At 44.4% G+C, this 22,185-nt stretch overlaps 1 protein-coding gene and 1 non-coding gene across 2 annotated transcripts in view; both read left to right on the forward strand.

The window, feature by feature from the left end:
* Window positions 1-22,185, forward strand: part of NMT2 (N-myristoyltransferase 2) — a 61,921-nt gene that overhangs the window by 23,673 nt on the left and 16,063 nt on the right. Inside the window, exons 2-8 of the mRNA XM_021675682.2 lie at window positions 2,920-3,055; window positions 8,907-9,051; window positions 12,013-12,131; window positions 12,234-12,325; window positions 12,445-12,561; window positions 16,209-16,379; window positions 18,407-18,515. Of these exons, the coding sequence (XP_021531357.1) occupies window positions 2,920-3,055; window positions 8,907-9,051; window positions 12,013-12,131; window positions 12,234-12,325; window positions 12,445-12,561; window positions 16,209-16,379; window positions 18,407-18,515 (889 nt within the window). The remainder of the gene's footprint in view (window positions 1-2,919; window positions 3,056-8,906; window positions 9,052-12,012; window positions 12,132-12,233; window positions 12,326-12,444; window positions 12,562-16,208; window positions 16,380-18,406; window positions 18,516-22,185) is intronic.
* Window positions 9,128-9,249, forward strand: LOC135271436 (small nucleolar RNA SNORA26). The gene has a single exon (XR_010339577.1). It is a non-coding gene; the product is annotated as a small nucleolar RNA SNORA26 (small nucleolar RNA).

Raw genomic sequence — 22,185 nt, forward strand, 5'->3', positions numbered from 1 at the left:
CTGCTTCTCATCGTTGTGTAAATACGATCAGATATGTCAGGGAATTTGGAGGCTGGGATGATCAACTTAGTGTCCATTTCTGTAGCTCCCTGTCAATTTAAAGTTCAGATGAAAGAGAGAAAAAGAAAATCTCTTGCTGAACTGGAGTAAACAAAAATGATGACACTTTCTTCATTATGCCAAAATAAGAAAATAAATTTTAGCAACACCGTTTGGAAGGAAAAAAAAGTTGTGTGTAGCATCAGTTAACTCGCAAAATGTAATTAACAGGAAACCTCACTGATCAAGTCTTGTAAGTTATGGAATAGGTGATATAAACTTATTAAGGAATTGGGGAAATAGTTGGAGAAAATGTCTCATGTTTTAATTTTTTTAATGTCTTTAGATCCACTCAAGTTTCTATGAGTTTGTTTTTATCTGTTGTAGAGAATATTGTTGTTGTTATTTTTGAGACAGGGTCTCATTCTGTTGCCCAGGCTGGAGTGCAGTGGCATGATCATAGCTCACTGCAGCCTACCAGGCTCAAGTGATCCTCCCACCTAAGCCTCCCAAGTAGCTGACCACAGGTGCACACCACCATGCCCAGCTAACATTTTCCTTTTTATAGGGACGGGGTCTCACTATGTTGCTCAGGCTGGTCTCAAGTCATCCTTCTGCACTCAAGCAGTGCTTCTGCCTCGGCTCCCCAAAGTGCTGGGATTACAGGCGTGAGCCACCATGCCTGGCTGAGAAAATTAACCTACACTCAGGACAAATATATTTTCATCCAGTTGGATAGGCATCTACCTTAAAGCATCCTTACCAGTCACTCCCTGTTATTCTGTATCTCTCTGTAACCAGGCTTCCTGGAAATTTGGAGAAATTTAAAATGGAAGTATTATACAGAAGAGGTATGAAGATCCAGGCTCCTAGTGGTTTCTAGAAAGCCACAGCCAGCAGTGTTAGAATAAAGGTTAGAGGTTGGGAAGGGTTGATTGCCTGGGTTGTGAAGTCACGGGCGTCTCCACCATGATTTTGGTCCCTCCCACCCAGCCTCTGGCTCCAAGATAAGCTGAACACGTAGTATATGTTCAATAAATACTTGATGGTAAGTTGCAGTAGGCTTTACCATTGAGGTTGGGACAATGGTAGCTTTCGGAAGTATTTTATGGCCTGGGAATATGTAATGTCGCCACCTCTAGAGCCAGACTTACCCGTTCATTCATTCCACAAGCATTTGTATTAGTGTGTACTGGTGTGAAGCATTGGAGACCTTAGGGGTGCAATTATGAATAGACTCCTTAAGTAGCACATCCAAATACATACATAAATCACACTGTAACAGTACAACAGATTCGCCAATTCACAGGGTGTCAAAGGGTGCCTGCAGTAGGAACATTAGAGAGGAAAGCCTAAAATAGTCCTACTCCCAAACCAAAGAACAGACAAAGCCGAATGTATCTACGGCGTATTTCTAGCTCTGTACCTAGCTGTGAATTGTTTGTTTAAGCCAAATTGCTAGTTAGATATTGATGAGTGTCCTTGGCCACCAGATGGTTTTAAATTTTAAATATAAACATCATGATGGCACAAATTTGATTCTATTGATGAAAATAAACTGCTCATTGTGAGGTGGGAAAGAGTTACTATTTTTAGACCCCTAGGATACTACTTGACAAGGTCTTAATGTATCTCCAAAAATAAGCAGTCTTTTCTATTTTAGAATTAGAGTAGAAATACGAATCTATACCTCAAGTGCTTAGTTCTTTTTTCTTTTTCCCCAGCTCTGTCACCTATGCTAGCTTGCAGTGGCACAATCTTGGCTCACTGCAACCTCTGCCTCCCAGGCTCAAGCTATCTTCCCACCTCAGCCTCCTGAGTAGCTGGGACTACAGGGGCATACCACCACACCTGGCAATTTTTTATTTCGGGTTTATTTTGTTTTGTTCTTTTGCTAGAGGCTAGTTTTCCCCTTATTACCCAGGCTGGTCTCGAACTCGTGGGCTGAAGCTATCCACCCACCTCAGCCTCCCAAAGTGCTAGGATTACAGGCATGAGCCACTGTCCCCAACAAAGTGATTAGTTCTTAAACAGTTTCTCTCACTATTGCACATGCCTTTCATATTTGGACTTTACAGAGGAATTACTCATTTTAAATTGAAAATTTCATTACTGCTAGGCACAGTGGCACATGCCTGTAATCCCAGCACTTTGGGAGGCCAAGGCAGGTGGATCATGAGGTCAGGAGTTCAAGACCAGCCTGGCCAATATGATGAAACCCTGTCTTAATCAATCAATCAATAAATAGAAAAGTTCATTACTGTAAAATATGAATAACCAGTAGAAAGAAAAGTTCCTTTATAACCTAGATGTTGATGTAGCAAAACTAGCACTTTGTATTTTGTTTGTTTGTTTGAGACAGGGTCTCTCTCTGTAGCTACACACTTAGAGCTTTTCATTATTAGCTCTCCTAGTAAAAATCTGTATCAGGAAACATTTCCTCCTCCGCAGAAAAGCAGTTTGTTTAGTTCTGTTGCTTCAAGATTAGTGTTTTGCTGTACTCAGGAGATCTTTACAATGGAGTTTTTTATATCATGTATCTCTCCTCCAGAAAGCTGAGTTAAAAGTAGATTAGGAGAGTAGTGATAACTGTGGAAACAATTTTACTTCAGTTATAAAATGTGGTTTTTCTCTGCAGTCTTTCTGCTTCGGCGACATCTAAGCACCTGCAGGATGACTGAGCGGGGACCGATGTTCTTCTGCGTTGCCTGTTAATGCCTTAACTCGACTACCTTTAATTTCTCACTTACATCCTAACACAGTTATTTTCCACTGCATATAACATCTGTTTTTTGCGAAATGATTACTTGTATGCCAATCAATTTCATTTAATGATTTTTCATTTGTTGGTTGGTTTCACCATCTTTGCATTTCCCGCAGAAGTCCTGGAGGGTATTTGGGAGCCAAAAAGAAAAAGAAGAAGCAGAAGAGGAAAAAGGAGAAACCAAATTCCGGAGGCACCAAGTCAGACTCGGCGTCGGATTCCCAGGAGATTAAAATTCAGCAGCCTTCGAAAGTGAGAGCTCTGTTTTATTTTTTCCCCTCTGTGGTTTCTCGTGCATACGAGTGGGTTTACGCAGCTTAGCGGCCCGCTGGATCAGATGTGTAGGGACTTTGTTGTGACTGTGTGTTGAATAGCACTAGTAACTGGAAGCTCTTGACAGCCTCCTTAAAACAGACTTTGGCACCTAAATAATGAAGGGGTACACTGTGCTTTTCTGTGTGTGTGGATACCTGCCGTGTTTTTCCCTTTTCGCAGTGAATTTGTATTTAGATTGTTTTAGAGGAAAGTCTCAATGTGAGTTGTTAGGGTTTTTTGAAATTACACTTTAATATTTGGTTACTTTTAGTTCAGAAGATATTCACATTGTAATTTTTCTGGGTGTCTGTCTAATTACCTGAATAGCACAACACCATCTGGCAGCAGATCTCAGCGGGAGCGGCCATGGGTAAGTCTCTCGTTGACTTTGAATCAAAGCAGTTTGCAGCGGTCGTTCTTCATTCTCGTGCCAAGGGTGGGAAATAGTTCCTCACATTCTCCTGGTTTAGACCAAACCAGAAGTTGTCCAGCTGGGCCCCACATTGGCAGATGGCTGGCCAAGAAGAGGGTCGGTTGTACTGCGTGGGTGTCTGTCTGGTGGCACAGATGGCAGGCATCCCTGTCTGTGGAGCCAACCCCCTGGCACCCGGTGTGCTGGGCCTCTGGGAAACACAAAGCCCTCTTGATGCAAGAAACTCACGGTGAAAAGGGTAGAATCAGCTGGGCACGGTGGCTCACACCTGTAGTCCCAGCACTTTGAGAGGCTGAGGTGGGAAGATCCCTTGAGCTCAGGAGTTCAAGGCTGCAGTGAGTTACAGTCATGCCACTACACTCCATGCTGGACAACAACGAGAGACTCTGGCTTTAAAAAAAAAAAAAAAAGAAAAAAGAAAAGGGGTAGATTTAGAAATATCACAAACAGAGATGATTTTGAGGATTGTACCTACAAATAAATGATTATGAGTAGTAGGCTAGGCATGATGGCTCATGCCTGTAGTCCCAGCACTATGGGAGGCCGAGGCAGGCGGATCACTTGAGCCCAGGAGTTCAAGACTTGCCTGGGCAAAATGGCAAAATCCTGTCTCTACTAAAAATACAAAAAGTTAATTGGGCGCGGTGGCATGCACCTGCAGTCCTAGCTACTTGGGAGGTTGAGGTGGGAGGATAGATAGCTTCAGCCTGGGAGATGAAGGTTGCAGTGAGCCGAGATCACGCCACTGCACTGTAGCCTGGGCGACAGAGTGAGAGGTGTCTCCAAATAAATCAATGTGAGTAGCATGTGGTGCTGTGGAAACAGCTCAGGGGGTGACTTCTGAGACCCTGAGCTTGATCTCTGCCCCCTGGCTCACTAGCTGTGTGCCTTTGCTCGGGTACTGTGCCTCCTTCAGCCCGTTCCTTATCTTCTCTCTTACAGCTGGGTCTTGAGGTTCCAGTTCGATCATTTTTACTCAAGAGTTTTTACATTCTACAACAGCGCACACATATATATGTATATATATGTATGGTAGTTATTACCATTCTGCAGGCTTTGTGGATTTCCTTTTTCTTACGCAGTTTCTGTTGTGTTCCATGAAGGGAGCCTTGCAGGTGGTTTTGTAATTGTTGTCCTGTTTTACACAAAAGGACCAGGAATCACTGAGAAGGAAAACGACTTGCCCCACTTTTTCCCTGGCTGACTGCAGGGTGAGAAGAAAATGAAATCTTCCTCCCTAGCTTTCAGCTCGGTTCTCAGGTAATAAATATTCTACCCACTAGACATAGTTTTCCAAGGTAACTCATAGTGGACGCCACCAGAAGCTTGTGAAATACCCTTCCCGTTTCTAAATGTTGCTTCATCAGATAAACACGGCGTCCCTGACCTGCAGTGTGGACATCTCCTGTTGCTTCCAGCATCACCATCAGTCTCTGCCCATCCCTTCCATATCTAGAAATTGTGAGCCTTTCCCTTCTCTCTGGTCACTTATGAGAAACTAGAGCCAAGCAAGGCAGTGGGGATCTCTTGGCATATGGTAGGTGTATTAGTCAGGGCTCTCTAGAGAGACAGAACTAATGGAATATATATGGGAGTTTATTAAGTGTTAGCTCACATGACCACAAGGTCCCACAGTAGGTCGTCTGCAGGCTGAGGAAGAAGGAGAGCCAGTCCGAGTCCCAAAACTGAAGAACTTGGAGTCTGATGTTTGAGGGCAGGAAGCATCCAGCATGGGAGAAAGATGTAGCCTGGGAGGCTAGGCCAGTCTCTCTTTTCACATTTTTCTGCCTGCTTTACATCCTGGCCACGCTGGCAGCTGATTAGATGGTGCATACACAGATTAAGGGTGGGACTGCCTTTCCCAGCCCACAGACTCAAATGTCAATCTCCTTTGGCAACAGAAACACCCAGGATCAGTACTTTGCATCCTTCAATTCAATCGACACCCTCAGAGAAACACCCAGAATCAGTATTTTGCATCCTTCAATTCAATCAACACCCTCAGAGAAACACCCAGAATCAGTATTTTGCATCCTTCAATTCAGTCAACACCTTCACAGAAACACCCAGGATCGGTATTTTGCATCCTTCAATTCAGTCAACACCCTCACAGAAACACCCAGATCAGTACTTTGCATCCTTCAATTCAATCAAGTTGACACTCAGTATTAACCATCACAGTAGGGAATTTCCTTTCTTAGTTAGGAGCAAGTCAGTAGTATCTTAAGATGGGATTTTCTCCGTTGCATTTTTAAAATCTGGGGCTCTTTTCCTTTAAGTTTATGCCAGCTCTAGATAGCACTGTAAATTACAGTGGACTGCATTACAGAATATTTTGGTCTACACACAGGAAAAAAATAAAAATGATATTTGTCTGGATTCTTATAGTCTTCTTTGTGTTATAAAACTTGGATATTTTTTCCAAAGTATTACATTTGGAAAATTAATAGGTAAAGAGTATAGTTGATGGTTAGTATGCCACAGAGAACACATGTGGAAGAAAAAGAGAACAGGCCTGCCTCTTACATGGGAGTGCAATCATGGGAAGTTAACGTAGGGTGGATGTTCCTCTCACCTGGCCTAACGCACACGCATTCTTCCCCAGGGGGTGCTACTACGGAAGGTGAATGGACAGAGAAATTATCATAGCTGAGTTATTCTTCCTGCTTTGTCCCTGTGGGTTTGGAAATTTTGTTTATTTGCATCTACTTTCAGAAAGCATTTCAGTAGGGCCATATCTGGTAGTTCACGCCTGTAATCACTGCATTTTTGGAGGCAGAGGTGGGCAGATCACTTGAGGACAGGAGTTCAAGACCAGCCTGGCCAACATGGTGAAACCCCATCTCTACTAAAAATACAAAAATTATCCAGGCATGGTGGCACATGCCTGTAATCCCAGCTACTCAGGAAGTTGAGGCAGGAGAATTGCTTGAACCTGGGAGGTTGCAGTGAGCCAAGATCATGCCACTGCATTCCGGCCTAGGCGACAGAGCAAGATTCTGTCTCAAAAAGAAAAAAAAGAAAAGGAAAAGAAGAAAGAAAGCATTTAAATAGTGAGCATTGGGATATCAATAGTTCACAAACGGACGTTTCATGTAGAGAGTGCTGGCCAACCTGATGAGCTCATTAGGCAGAGAGAAGGTAAGCCGCTCTGAAGTCTTCCTCATGGAGTTGATCATTTTGGCCATTGTGTCACATGGAACAAAGGTGCTGAGTCATGCCTGTTGCAGAATAGTTTGTTTGATATATTAGTGTTAGAAGATTTAACTCAGAAATCAGGAAAGAAATCAAGGGAAAAAAATCAAGCAAGAAAAATTACCATGACGTTCATTATAGTCATTGTAGATATATTGTTGTAAGATTGGCCTCAACTTTGCCAATTTAAGCTAAACTAATGCACAGTTAAGCATTATTAGTTGAACTATGCAGTGATCTCAATTCCTATTTCAATTGTAAGGTCTTCTAATAGATTGTGTTGTTGGAGTTCAGATACACGTGAATTTCATTTTGCTAGAAATGTGCTCCTTTTAATGTTGGAGACTTAAAAGACACCCAAGGAAAAGAAGTCATCCAAAGACGTAATAAGGAGAACAGGAAAGGTATTTTGTGAAATTTGTATGTGTCATTAAGGTAGGACCTTTATGATTTCGGTGTTAATCAAATGTAAGATAAACAGCTTACAAAAACTGTGGCCATTTCGGATTGTGCTGTTAGACTTCCAAGCAGAGACAAGAAGACTTTCACCTGCCTCCAGTTAGACTTCAGAACTTTGTTTCCCTAGGGTTCTGGATGGTGTTTGTATGAAACAAACCCTGTTCTGTGCTGTGTAAGACGAGTCAGCTTCCCAGGGTAAAATTATTTGCTCCAGACCACAGATTTCAGATTCCAAGTGAGCAGAAGTCCAGAGTTGCTGTTTATAAACTTCTAAGGGTTGATTGTACCTTTCCACGGTGTCCACCCTGTGTTGACATACAGCAAAACCAAAGGATTCTGAAACTTCTAACCACTTTCTGAATCACAGCGAAGAATATTCTTTGCATGGTATCAACGTTCTACAATGTCTCAGTAATTTGACATATTGAAAAAAGTCATCGATTTCCATATTCAGTCCTCTGCACTGCCCTCTCATTTCAAGTAGTCTCATGTTCCATATATTATTACATTATTTGAGGAGTTTAAAAAAAAAAGAACTGGGGGATCTTCAAGAGGCTGCCGGAGTATTGGCTTTCAGAAAGGAACTTTAGAATTTAAAGGTGCTGTTTTACCTAAAAAGTAGGCCGTTTCCAACACTTGGGTTGGGAACGACAGGCTATGGTTGCCCAGGATCTGAAGTACAGAGGAAATTGCTCATCCTTCTGGTGGGAGAGATTGTCTCTAGAGGATCAGGAGGGTCAGGAGAAGGGCAGGGTGTGGGCAGGAGGAAGGGGCATGGTTAGAGATTTCCTTTCTTGATCATTTTCATTCCAGTTCAGCACTGAGTTCAGATCTCCCTCCCTCCGTCCCTTCCTCCCTCCCTCTTCCCTCCATCCCTCCTCCCTTCCTTCTTTCCTTCTTCCTCCCTCCCTCTCCCTCCCTACCCACCTCTCCCTCCCTCCCCAACCCTTTCTCTCTCTCCTCTGCCTGCCTGCCTGCCTTCCTTCCATCTTTCTTTTTCTTTCTTTTTTTTTTTTTGATACAGAGTCTCACTCTTGTTGCCCAGGCTGGAGTGCAATGGTGCCATCTCAGCTCACTGCAATCTCCCCCTTCCCCTCCCCTCCCCTTTACCCCTCCCCTCCTCTTTACCCCTTCCCTCCCCTTTTCCCTTCACCTCCCCATTTCCCTTCCCCTCCCCTCCCTGTTCCCTTCCCCTCCCCTCCCTGTTCCCTTCCCCTCCCCTCCCCTCCATTCCCCTGTTCCCCTCCCCTCCCCTCCTCTCTCTTCTCTTCTGTATTTCCATTCTAGAAATTATTTCCCTCATCCCCTCATTGCTTCTGCAGAGCATTTACCCTGACTGTGCCCCCAAGTCTCATGGCTGCCTGGCTGCTGGATGACAGTAATGCATGCGTTGCACGTCTCCCCCAGAGGAGTAATACTGGGGACCATTTGTAGATGGATGGGAAACTGAAGCAAAGCATGCTTCAATTTAGATTCCCCAAACTGCCAGAGCCCCACTGAAACTCTACAACTGTTACCCTTAACAGAAGTTTTCTTCTATTTTCATGTGTAACACGCGAGCCCATGGCCTTGACCGGGCTTGGCGGAGGATCGTTAGCGTTTAGGGACTGTAGTCTCTGAGGCAGATCCACGTGCATCTGCCCGAGTTTAAGATCAGCGGCCGCTCTCTCACGTTCTGTGTGTCTGTCTTTGCTGTCGTAGAATCCCAGTGTCCCAATGCAGAAGTTGCAGGATATCCAGAGAGCAATGGAGCTGCTATCCGCATGCCAGGGCCCAGCCAGGAACATTGACGAGGCTGCAAAGCACAGATACCAGTTTTGGGACACACAGCCGGTACCTAAACTAGGTACGCTTTTCTGCCTTCCTTTTTTATTCCCAGAAACAAAGCTGGATGAACAACAGACAAACACACGCCCTTTCCTGTGCCCTTTTGAGGTTGACCCAGTGCTTTAAGAGGCTAACACAGAAGGGTACAGTAAGTCTCCATAAAACCCGGAGAAGAGACTGGAAATCTCCTCTTTGGATCCTGTCTGGAGTCACACCTGAAAAAAAAAAAAAAAGAAAAACAAACGCAGAGAGTTAACGTCACATATGTCATTTGTTTCATACCACAGATTCAAAATCTATGCAAAAGTAATATTTTTCTTCTTAAAATGTAAGTGTTAGGTAGTGACATGAGCTTTCGATAACAATTATTTTAGTTCAATTTCTATCCCAATGAAAACAGCCAATTTCCCCACACTTGAAACATTACTATTATTATTATTATTTTTTTTTAGATAGGGTCTCACTTTATTACCCAGGCTGGAGTACTGTGGCATGATCATAGCTCACTGCAGCCTCCTCCACCTCCTGGGCTCAGGCGCTCCTCCCACGTCAACCTCCCATGTCACTGGGACCACAGGTGCATGCCACCACACCTGGCTAACTTTTGTATATTTTTATAGAGATGCTGTTTCGCTATGTTGCTTGGGCTGGTCTTGAACTCCTGGGCTCAGGTGATCTACCTGCCTTGGTCTCCCAAAGTGCTGGGATTACAGGCATGAGCCACCACACCCAGCCCATTAGAGTATTCTTTTCTTTGAGATGGAGTTTTGCTCTTGCTGTCCAGCTGGAGTGCACTAGTGTGATCTTGGCTCTCTGCAACCTCTGCCTCCTGGGTTCAAGCGATTCTCCTGCCTCAGCCTCTTGAGTAGCTGAGATTACAAGCATGTACCACAGTTCCCAGCTAATTTTCTATTTTTAGTAGAGACAGGGTTTCTCCATGTTGGTCAGGCTGGTCTCAAACTCCCGACCTCAGGATTTGCCTGCCTCGGCCTCCCAAAGTGCTGGGATTACAGGCGTGAGCCACTGTGCCCGGCTTAGAGTATTAAAAATGTATGTAAGGTTTAGTGATGGAAGGACTGGGCCCCGAGGGTCCCTCATTCAGCAGGTGTCTGTTGATTGTTATTAAATGCCCCACACTGTCCAGTGCACACAGCTGGAAATAGTGGTGGGAATGAAGGACAAAAGGTGGCCAGGCAGGGGTGGAGGGGTGACATACTGAGGTAGAGAAAGGCTTTAGTCAGGAACAGATGCTGCGAGAAACTGACACGTGACACGTAGCTTCTGTTGGGAATTCCAAGGGGCCAGTCCCTTGGGGACCAGAGGGCCTCAACCCGAGGGAAGGCGCCAGAAAGGCCCTGAGCTGAGGCCAGCCCCAGGCAGCATGGCCAGATCACTAGGAACAGGGGGCAGGGAGGATGTGGAGAGGCAGGCAGCAGCCGTGGGGAAGAGCCTGGGTTTCAGTCCTGCCGTGTTGGGAAGCTCTGCAGAGAATGACTTGGAAAAGACATCTTGGTGGAAATCACTAGGAATTGTGATGGCCTGGACTGTGCTGCTAGCAGTTCGGATGGGGAGAAGTAACCAGCCTTGAAATTATTTTCAGGTTTTGCCTGGAGGGGGCAGAGGTCACTGCTGCCCTTGCCTCTCCCAGTTTGTGGAAATGCAGTAAAAAGAACAAACCTCCCAAGGTTGTCGTGTGAAACGTACGTTGCTTATGACGGTGTGTGGATAAGGCTGCATTGTAGGCCTTGAGACTCAGAGAAGGTTTTGTCTTGTAATATCATCTTTGAAATTGTATGACAAAGGATTTCTCTTTTTATTTTGTTTGTTTATTTATTTATTTATTTATTTTGAGATGGAGTTTCACTCTTTTTGCCCAAGCTGGAGTGCAATGGCGCGATCTCGGCTCACTGCAACCTCCACCTCCTGGGTTCAAGTGATTCTCCTGCCTCAGCCTCTGGAATACCTGGAATTACAGGTGCCCGCTCCCATGCCTGGTTAATTTTTTGTATTTTTAGTAGAAATGGGGTTTCACCATGTAGCCAGGCTGGTTTCAAACTACGGACCTCAGGTGATCTGCCTGCCTCAGCCTCCTGAAGTGCTGGGATATGAGTCACTGCGCCTGGCTTCTCCTTTTATTTAATTGGCAAAATAGGCCAGGCATGGTGGTTCTCGCCTATAATCCCAGCACTTTGGGAGGCTGAGGTGGGAGGATCACTTGAACCCAGGAATTTGAGATCAGCTTGGGCAACATAGTGAGACTCCATCTCTACAAAAAAATTAAACAATTAGCCAGGCACTGTGGTGTACACCTCTAGTCCCACCCACTCAGGAGGCTGAGGCAAGAGGATCACTTCAGCCCAGGAGTTGGAGGCTTCAGTGAACCAGGATTGCACCACTGCACTCCAGCCTAGCCGACAGAGAGAGACACCATCTCAAAAGAAAAAAGAAAAGAAAAATAATTGATGAAACAGCAATTATTTCACACCACTGCCTAGCTTTCTTGTTTCAGTTCAAAGGCTCTTAATGTAATAGCATCTTTTTAAAGATCATATGAAACCCAGGTCAGGCGTGATGGCTCACACCTGTAATTCCAGTACTTTGGGAGGCTGAGGTGGGTTGATCACTTGAGGTCAGGAGTTCATGACCAGCCTGGTCAACATGGTGAAACCCCATCCTACTAAAAATACAAAAATTAGCTGAGCATGGTGGCATGTGCCTGTAATCCCAGCTACTCAGAAACATGAGGCAGGAGAATTGCTTGAACCCGGGAGGTGGAGGTTGCAGTGAGCCGAGATTGTGCCACTGCACTCCAGACTGGGCAACAAAGCGAGACTGTCTCAAAAAAAAAAGATTATGTGAAACCCAAGCGCCCTCAGTCTGATTTTGCTTATGTCACTGACCACTTTGGATGGTTAGAATACTTTGTCATTAAATATTCTCTCTTCTTGCCTTTCTTTTTTCTCTTTCTCTCCCTGTTCAGATGAAGTCATAACATCTCATGGTGCAATTGAACCAGACAAAGACAACGTTCGCCAAGAACCGTATTCTTTGCCACAGGGTTTTATGTGGGACACTTTAGACTTGAGTAATGCCGAAGTGGTGAGTGAGTAAAAACCTCTTAAATTCAACTCCTGCCTTCACACAGGTTGCTTCTGAGTTGATTCTGAGCACCATGGATAGGACACTTGTTTTATCTTATAGCTCAAGGAGTTATACACGTTGTTAAATGAGAATTACGTAGAAGATGATGACAATATGTTCCGATTTGACTATTCACCCGAGTTCCTATTGTGGTAAGTTTCATTGGTCACAGATGTCGTGGATAGGTGCTGTTGAACTGGGGACTCCTGCGTCTGTTCCTGTATTCTTGGACAGTAACTGGTGCCTGTTTTCTTGTCTACTGTGACCTCAGGGCTCTGCGTCCACCAGGCTGGCTCCTGCAGTGGCACTGTGGGGTCAGAGTGTCTTCAAATAAAAAACTGGTCGGGTTCATAAGCGCCATCCCAGCAAACATTCGGATTTATGACAGGTATGTGTTTAAGCTTGTCCATACCGTTCTTATGTGTTTCTTTTCCAAGAATTGCACTTAGAATAGGCCTTTAAAAATTACTGAATGCAGGCCAGGTGCAGTGGCTCATGCCTGTAATCCCAGCACTTTGGGAGGCCGAGGCAGGTAGATCACCTGAGGTCAGGAGTTTAAGACCAGCCTGGCCAACATGGTGAAACCCCGTCTCTACTAAAAATACAAAAATCAACTGGGCATGGTGGTAGGTAACTGTAATCCCAGCTACTCAGGAGGCTGAAGCAGAAGAATCACTTGAACCCAGGAGGTGGAGGTTGCAGTGAGCTGAGATGGCATCATTGCCCTCCAGCCTGGACAACAAGAATGAAACTCTGTCTCAAAAAAAAAAAAAAATTACTGAAGTAAGCTGTTGGTGGTCAGGGAGGTTGTGTATGTGTGGAGACAGAGGCTTTATGGAAACTCTCTGATTGGTTTTGCTGTAAACCTAAAACTGCTTTAAAAAATAAAGTTTATTATAGGGCTGAGGGCCCCACAGGGTTGTGGAGTGAGTCTTATGCTGTGCTGAGGCGCAGGATCCGAGAAATAAAGAGACAGGACACAGAAGTACAAAGAAAATGCAGCTGCGCTCGGGGGGCCACGCCACCTATGAGTGAAGTCAGGCGAGGCCCCGAGTGTCCAGAAGCATGAGTGTTTATTGTGTATAGTTAGGGGCAGGGCAGTGAGTGAAATCATCTTTAAGGATAGTGATAGAGTCGTGAGCAATAAAACATGGGGTCCACCCCCATTAGGTCACCTAGGCCAGGAGGTGGACAGTGCGCAGCAAGGGGCCCGTTCCCATGAAGGCAAGGGCCGTGTGCAGTAAGGGGTCCACCCCCATTAGGTCACCGAGGCTTGAAGGTGGGCCGTGCGCAGTGAAGAGGGTGCAGGGTGCAGTACTTCTATCTATGGGAAACTACTTCTAAGAAGATTTACAGGAGGATGCTTTAAGTCACATAGCAGTGACAGAGCTGTCAAGGTTACCGCCACCTTCTGGCAGCTTCCAACGGGTTCAATGGGAAGATGCTTTTCAAGCAGCACAGTAGCAAGAGCTGATAAAGTTCACAGTCACCAAGGTGAATTGTCAGTCTGAGGGCAGCCTTCCACAAGAACTGGAGCAAGGTCCTACAACTCCTTTATCAGGAGGAGTGGCTCTCGCCCCAAGCCTGCCATACAGCGGGTATCTTTACGATACTGAACGCTGCCGCCTGGGCCATGGATTCTTGTCCTGGTATAACTGTTTGTCCCTTAAATCATGCTCTGCACTGTGTCTGCTCTAGGCATTCCTCCGATTATAAGCTGCTTATTCCTTAATTCATGCTCTGTACTGTGTCCACTCTAGGCATTCCTCCGATTATGAACTAAGATATAATTATAGGTATATATGCAGGGAAATATTCTTTAGGCACTCATACTATCAACTATTCTATGATTATATATAGAGGATTATATAAAGGGATTCTTCAAGCCCTATTTCTATAAACTAATATATGATTATGTAAAGGATTATATAAAAGGAAATAGCTGAGTAGTAACACTATAATGTGAGATATTCTTCAAGCCCTAACTGTGCCAGGGTTCTGCTTAGCTCTCATTCCTCGGTGCCTATAAGGGGGGTTACCCACGGTTTATTAAGTAGTAAAGAAAAAAAATACTGGACTGTGAACAAAAATAAAGGACAATGGTTTCTTTTTCTTTTTTTCTTTCTCTGCCTCTCAGTCTCACACACGCACACACATGTATGTACCAGAATAAACAAAGCCTTTGCTGGGCTCGGTGGCTCATGTCTATAATCCCAGCACTTTGGAGGGGCCGAGGTTGGCAGATCACTTGAGGTCAGGAGTTCAAGACCAGCCTGGCCAATATGCCAAAACCCCATCTCTACTCAAAATAAAAAAATTAGCCAGGAACAGTGGTGTGTGCCTGTAATCCCAGCTACTTGGGAGGCTGAGGCATGAGAATCACTTGAACCTGTGAGGCAGAGATTGCAGTGAGATGAGATTATACCACTGCACTCCAGCCTGGGTGACAGAGCAAGACTCCATCTCAAAAACTAAAAAAAAATTACTTAAAAATATTTTAGGAGAGAGAAAGGTTTCTCTCCATAGAATACATTGCACTTTTACTCTGGGTCTCCAGCCCAGAAAGTCAAAGATCCAGCTATGAAAGACAAAGACATCATACGTAATTGGTCTCTTTACTTTTCAGTATATTAGGTTAGCTTATTTACTTCAAAAAGCATTTGGTCTCAAGGAATATTTTGTGATGAAATGTGTAACTGGAAGCAGAGCCGGGAACAGGCTTTGAACATCTAGGAGGCTGATTGTAGCTCAGAGCAGCACCAGCTCTGGTCTGGTCAAGGCCCCTCTCAGGGATCCCGGCGGCTTGTATCACACTCCAGAGCCACATCTTATGAGATTCTGCACTGGGATGACCCAGTGATTACCGTAATTATACACATTACAGGAAAAACGGCTTTAGAACGTGAAAGAGGGCTTGGGCATAGTAGTTCATGCTTGTAATCCCAGCACTTTGGGAGGCTGAGATGGAAGGATTGCTTTGAGACCAGCCTGGTCAACATAGTGAGATATCATCTTAAAAAAGGAAAAGCTAGAGAGAGAGAGACAGAGAGAGGAAGAAGAAGGAGGAGGAGGAGGAGGAGGAGGAGGAAGCAGCAGCAGCAGCAGCAGAGGCACAGCTGATCTAATTTCTAACGTGAAAACTTATAATGGACCAAAGTCCTAAAATGTATTTAGAACAAGAGGGTTGGAGCCTCCGTGCGTTGCAGTCATTTCTGCGGGGAGATATGGGGAATAGTGTTTCCGTGTGAATTTGTGAAATGTCTAAGTGATAGAATACTCTTCTTAAATACTGTGTTAAAGAATGGCTTTCAGACCAGGCACAGTGGCTCACAACTGTAACCCCAGCACTTTGGGAGGCTGAGGCAGGTGGATCATGAGGTCAGGAGTTCAAGACCAGCCTGGCCAACATGGTGAAACTCTGCGTCTACTAAAAATACAAAAATTAGCTGAGCATGGGGGCAGGTGCCTGTAATCCCAGCTACTCAGGAGGCTGAGGCAGGAGAATCATTTGAACCTGTGCAGTGGAAGATGCAGTGAGCTGAGATCGCACCATTGCACTCCAGCCTGGGCAACAGAGCGAAACGCCATCTCAAAAAAAAAAAAAAAAAAAAAAAGAATGGCTTTCATGTTCTTTTTTTTCCTTTTTGAAATAGGACCTCACGCTGTTGCCCAGGCTGCAGTGCAGTGATGTGATCATGGATCACTGCAGCCTCGACTTCCTGGGCTCAAGCGATCCTTCCACCTCAGCCTTCCAAGTAGCTGGGACCACAGGCATGTGCCATCATGCCTGGCTAATGTTTCTATTTTTTTTGTAGAGACGAGAGTCTCAGTTTTGCCCAGTCTGGTCTCAAACTCCTGGGCAATCCACCTACCAGGGCCTCCCAAAGTGCTGAGATTACAGGCGAGAGCCTCTGTGCCCAGCTCGTATTCTTATTTTTAGATATTTCCTGGGTATCATCTGATTTTTAAAAATGTGTTGACTCTTCATTTTTAATCTTGTTTTGACTCTTAATCTTCAACATCTTTATTTCTTAGTGTGAAGAAGATGGTAGAAATCAACTTTCTTTGTGTTCATAAGAAATTGAGATCGAAACGGGTAGCCCCAGTGCTAATCCGAGAGATCACCAGAAGAGTGAACCTGGAAGGGATCTTCCAGGCGGTGTACACCGCGGGAGTGGTTCTTCCTAAGCCAGTGGCCACGTGCAGGTACCTGTACTACATCCCTACCTCAGGTCCTCCCCTTATCAAACGTGTTGAGCCTCACCACGGTTCTGTTAGAGTAGAGATAGACACTAGAACCTAGAATCACCAAGTTCAGCATTCTTTCTGATATATTTCTGGTATATCATTTGCTACTTCATGATTTAAAAAAATTTTTTTTTTCTTTTTTTTTTTTTTTGAGATGGAATCTCGCTCCGTAGCCCAGGCTGGAATGCAGTGGCATGATCTTGGCTAACCGAAACCTCTGCCTCCTGGGTTCCGGTGATTATCCTGCCTCAGCCTCCCAAGTAGCTGGGATTACAAGCACCCACTATCTTACCCAGCCAATTATTGTATTTTTAGTAGAGACAGGGTTTCCGCCATGTTGGCCAGGCTGGTCTCAAACTCCTGACCTCAGGTGATCCACCTGCCTTAGCCTCCCAAAGTGCTAGGATTACAGGTGTGGGCCACCGTGCCCAGCCAAAAAAAAAAAAGAAGTTTTTGACGTTTTCCTGCTAATGATGCTGAGTCTGTATTTCTAAGTCTATTCCATGTGAAAGATGAGTGCTGTCTCTGCATGGGAAACGTAGGACGTTATAACCTGAAAATTCCAATGCTGTACCATTTTCTTTTCACCCCAAGGCTCAGTTTTCTGCCATCCTTTGCAGCACCACCAAAGTGTCCTGAAAGTCTGAGAAGCATCCATTGAAAAGCCTCAGATGTATTTGTTTGTTCAAAGAAAACTTAAGCTCTGTTTTTACAACTTTATCTGCACTACTCAAGCTTTCAAAGGTTATTTCAGTGAGAAAATGATCAGATTGCCACAAGACTAACCTGTTCGTAAAATCTCAGAGTTTATCTCCCCATCTCCCAACCACTGTTTTTATTGACTCAAATAAGATAAAATTACTATATCCTATTAAATTATTACATTCGTTAAGTAAATGGAATACTAGACTTTGCAGGTATATTTTCATACAGATCATTTATCCCAGAGCCCAACCTGGAATCACTTAAGCAATTTAAGCTCGTTTCTCAAAAAGTTGTTTTCTTTGGTTTGTAGTCTGTAAAAGTGAAGGCTACTAATTTAGGGGGTTTGTTTTCATGTTTTTAAACTTTCTAGTTTGCCTTTTTTAGAATCAGTGATGATCTTTAAACACTTGCAAACCTGGGTATGATTAATATATATATTTTGAGACAGTCTTGCTCTGTTGCCCAGGTTGTAGTGCAATGGCTTGATCTCGGCTCACTGCAAACTTCACCTCCTGGGTTCAATTAATTCTCCTGCCTCAGCCTCCTAAGTAGCTGGGACTACAGGCATGCACCACCACGCTCAGTTAATTTTTGTATTTTTGGTAGAGAAGGGGTTTCACTATGTTGACCAGGCTGGTCTCGAACTCCTGGCCTCAAGTGATCTGCCCACCTCAGCCTCCCAAAGTGCTGGGAGCCATCACGCCCAGCTGATTAATTTTTCTTTTGCAATTTTAAGATTCCTCTTTAGTGAAAAAGATGAAAGGTCATAAACTCCAGAGGAACATAACTAGGTGTTCAAGATGTAGTTTAGAGATTAAAAATTAACTGATAAAGGCCGGGCGCAGTGATTCATGCCTGTAATCCCAGCACTTTGGGAGGCTGAGGCAGGCGGATCACAAGGTCAGGAGTTTGAGACCAGCGAGGCCAATATGGTGAAACCGTTTCTCTTCTAAAAATACAAAAATTAGCCAAGCATGGTGGCAGGTGCCTATAGTTGGAGCTATTCAGGAGGGTGAAGCAGGAGAATCACTTGAACCCAGGAGACAGAAGTTGCAGTGAGCTGAGACTGAGCCACTGCACTCCAGCCTGGGAGTCAGAGGGAGGCTCCATCTCAAAAAAAAATAATAATTGACTGATAAAATGATTACATAGGATGAGGGCTTCTGTTTAGTACAACATAAATATTCAGTAAGTGCTTCTGTAACAGCCAAGCTGAGACAAAGAGTGAAACTTGTAGAGTTAGAAATCGATTAGATTTTAAAACCTTTATTGTATTTCAGATACTGGCATCGATCACTAAACCCCAGAAAATTGGTAGAAGTGAAATTTTCTCATTTGAGTAGAAATATGACTTTACAGAGAACAATGAAGCTATACAGACTTCCGGATGTAAGTAAGAATGACTTGCAGTTTTTTGAAGCTGTAACAACTGAAGCTTTTAATGCAGAAAAGAATTATTTGTGGGAGTCTAAAAACTGACTCATGTATCTGAGGAGGTGAATATGAGTGAAAGAAATTTCATGGACCTCAAGAGCTAGGGAAAGGAGGGAGTTTGTTTGGAAATACCAGTCTTTCCTTTTCTCCTAAGGCTCTTAAATTTCTTCTGTTGGTAGTTGGATGAGACTGAACTCAAGGCAAGTAAGTTTTGAAATTTGAGGAATTTATGGTCTGTTAAGCGAGAAGGAAGAAGAGTTCAGACTGCTGATTTCTTAATGCGCTGGAACTAAAGAATTAAGTGTAGAGGAGACACCCATGGAGAGGAAATAGTGTCTCATTAAATGATCATCTTAAACTATCTAGTTCTCAATGTGGAAAGCTGTCTTTTTTGTTGTTGTTGTTGTTTGTTTGTTTTTTGAGACAGAGTCTGGCTCCGTCACCCAGGCTGGGGTACACTGGCGTGATCTTGGCTCATTGCAACCTCCACCTCCCATGATCAGGCAATTCTCCCACCTCAGCCTCCCAAGTAGCTGGGACTACAGGCACCCTCCAGGCACTCCTGGCTAATTTTTGTATTTTTAATACAGATGGGGTTTCACCATGTTGGCCAGGCTGGTCTCAAACTCCTGACCTCAAGTGAACTGCCTGCTTCAGCCTCCCAAAGTGTTGGGATTACAGGCGTGAGCCACTGTGCCCAGATGAAAAGTTATTCTTAATAGGAAAAAATATAAATGTGCTTTCCAGACTTGGCTTTATTTGGTGCTTGACTGGTATATTAGTTATCTATAGCCATGTGAAGAATGAACATCAACCGAGCTGCCTAAAACAACATTTATTATCACACAGTGTCTGTGGGCTGGAAATCCAGTCGCAGCTGAGCTGAGTCCTGTGCTTCATTCCGGGTCTTTCCTGAAACCGCCACCAGGTGTCAGCCAGGGCGGGGGTCTCATCTGAACCTTGACTAGGGACGGATCCATTTCCAGACTCCTGTGGTTGGCAGGAGTGAGTCGCTCACTGACTGTTGGACCAAGGGCCTCAGTTCTTTGCCATGTGGGCTTCTCCACAGGGCAGCTCACAGCATGGCAGCTTGTTTATCAAAGTCAGTGAGAGAGAGAGTTTAGAGAGAGAATCTGCCGGCAAGATGGAAGTCAGAACCTTATGCAGGTGATTCATGAAAGTGACATCCAGTTGTGATTGCCATTTCTTTTTTTTTTTTTTTTTTTTTTGAGAGGGAGTCTCTCTCTGTTGTCCAGGCTGGAGTGCAGTGGCACCATCTCTGCGCACTGCAACCTCTGCCTCCTGGGTTCAAGCGATTCTCCTGCCTCAGCCTCCCGGGTAGCTGGGATTACAGGCATGCACTACCATACCCGGCTAATTTTTGTAGAGACAGGGTTTCACCATGTTAGTCAGGCTGGTCTCAAACTCCTGACCTCAGGTGATCCACCCACCTCAGCCTCCCAAAGTGTTGGGATTACAGGCGTGAGCCACTGCACTCGGCTGCCATTGCCATTTCTATTGGTTAGAACTAAATCACAGGTCCTGCCCACATGTAACAGGAGCAGATGACATCAGCTTGAACCCCAGGAATTGGGATCACTGGGGGCCATCTTAGAACCTGTGCGCCACTGATGGGACCTTTTGTTTGAAGTGTTGCCACATGTGAATTGAAACAAACACTTGCAGCATGCCTACTTTTTTCACTGTGGGCAAATGCTTTTCCGCTTTGGTCTCTCTCAATTTCGGTTTCTTGAACCTCAAGCATCCTAGCTTACGCACAAGGAAAACACACACTTACGTGTAGGTTGCCTACAATGGAGTGAAGAATAAGGAGTTTTAGCAGCTGTCATTGGTTTACTCAACGATTATTTTCTAAGGTGCTAAAATCGACTTGACTCCATTAATCAGCCTTAGTATTTCTGTATAAGAATCAATCTTCTCATGGGTGTAGGCATTGATTATGAAACCAGATGTTGGCATCTTACTTCCAGGTCTCTTGGGTTCCCGGGAGCGGTCCTATTCTGGTCGTGCTGTGGTAGTGACTGCCTTCCCCGCCTCCTGTAATTGAAGTTTATGATATGCTTTCAAATATATTATTCAGTTCGTTCTTACAACAACCTTTGAAGTTAGTGCTGCTTCTCCCCATTTTACAGATGAAGAAACTGAGGTGCATGAAGGTTGGCACTTGGGCAAGGATGTGTTAATATCACTAAGTGAAAGGCTTGGGATGCAAGCCCCAGACTTCCGTGTTTCCCTGTTAGGCCCCTCTGCCTCTGCCATCCCCTCTAACATGACCCCCTGTGGGGGCACCATGGCTCAGCCCCACTAAATGGCTCACTGTGGGTACATTGCAGCATAAAGCAAGGCAGAAAAAGACCATTGTCAAGGTGCAAACAGGTCTCATTGGTTTGCCCCAGTCTCCTTTCTCCCTTTTAAGTCACAGGGAAGGAAAGGAAAATGAGTAAATTAATAGACTAGAAGAGAGATGAAAGTACAGATGTTACGAACTTGGAAGGTAAGTGCTGTATCTACAAGATGCCCCTTTCTCTCCCATGGGCCCAGGTGGCTGATAGCACTGTTAGCAGTCAAGTCACTTAGGAACATTTCTGTACCATTCAGCGTAAAAGCAACCTCATGGAATACGTCATTTGCTGTATGGATCAGTCTCGCTTTCTGCTTCATTGTTACTGTTTTTGCTTATAGTAGTGCCAGCTTTATGTCTCCTTCGTGGACTTTTGAATATAGGAGCTAATATTTATTGTGACCAGTGTTTGGCTAGACATGTAACAGCTGTAGTCTCATTTACTAATCATAACAGCCACAGGAGGGTGGCTCTTTATCCGCATAGCACAGAAGGGGCCATGGGAACACAAGATAGACTTGCTCAGAGTCTGCTGGCCAGAAGCAGAGCTGTCGCAGGGCCTGCGCCATTCACAGCTGTTATCTAAAATACTGAGGTTTCCCCCAAAAACGTGTCTTACCATGCCTCCCTACCCTTTCAGCGTTTGGGGAAGGCTTTTTTTTTTTTGATTTGCTGTTGAGTATTTCCAAGTTCGATTTTGTGCATCTGTATCAATAACCTGAAAGGTAATTTGATGTCGATAAAAAGCAGGAGAAGTCTGAGAATGATTCACTAAGGTCTTAGCATTGTGCTGCAGGGAGGACGTGCTTGCTAAGACACGTCAAGCCATATAAGGTGTTCTATATTTAGTGACATTAGATGCTTCTTTTAGTGTTTAGCATTTGACGTCCTCCTTTTTTAATCATGTAAATAACTATAATCACTGCTTACATCTCTACTCTGGAATCTTGGCTCTCAAACGGTTTGCACCACATACTTGACAGATAACAACACTACTGGTTTTTAATAGAGCTCTGAGCTTCATTTCCTTATGTACTTATAAGCAGATTTTACACAGATTTCAATCTACATAGAGGCCAGTGAATCATGGATATTAGTTGGGCCATGGGAAAGGATACCTGATTCAGATACACAGTTTGCTTATGAAACTGAGATTTTTCTCAGTTACTGCTAATGTTTCTCTGTGTTTTATTGAGCTGACAGAAAACATGACCACTTCACAAGCTAGCCATTTTCATCTAAGCCCGACAGCCTTCTGCTTCT

The sequence above is a fragment of the Aotus nancymaae genome, unplaced genomic scaffold (genome assembly GCF_030222135.1).
Source record: "Aotus nancymaae isolate 86718 unplaced genomic scaffold, 86718_ANA_hifiasm-v0.15.2.pri h1tg000077l, whole genome shotgun sequence".
Lineage (NCBI taxonomy): Eukaryota > Metazoa > Chordata > Mammalia > Primates > Aotidae > Aotus > Aotus nancymaae.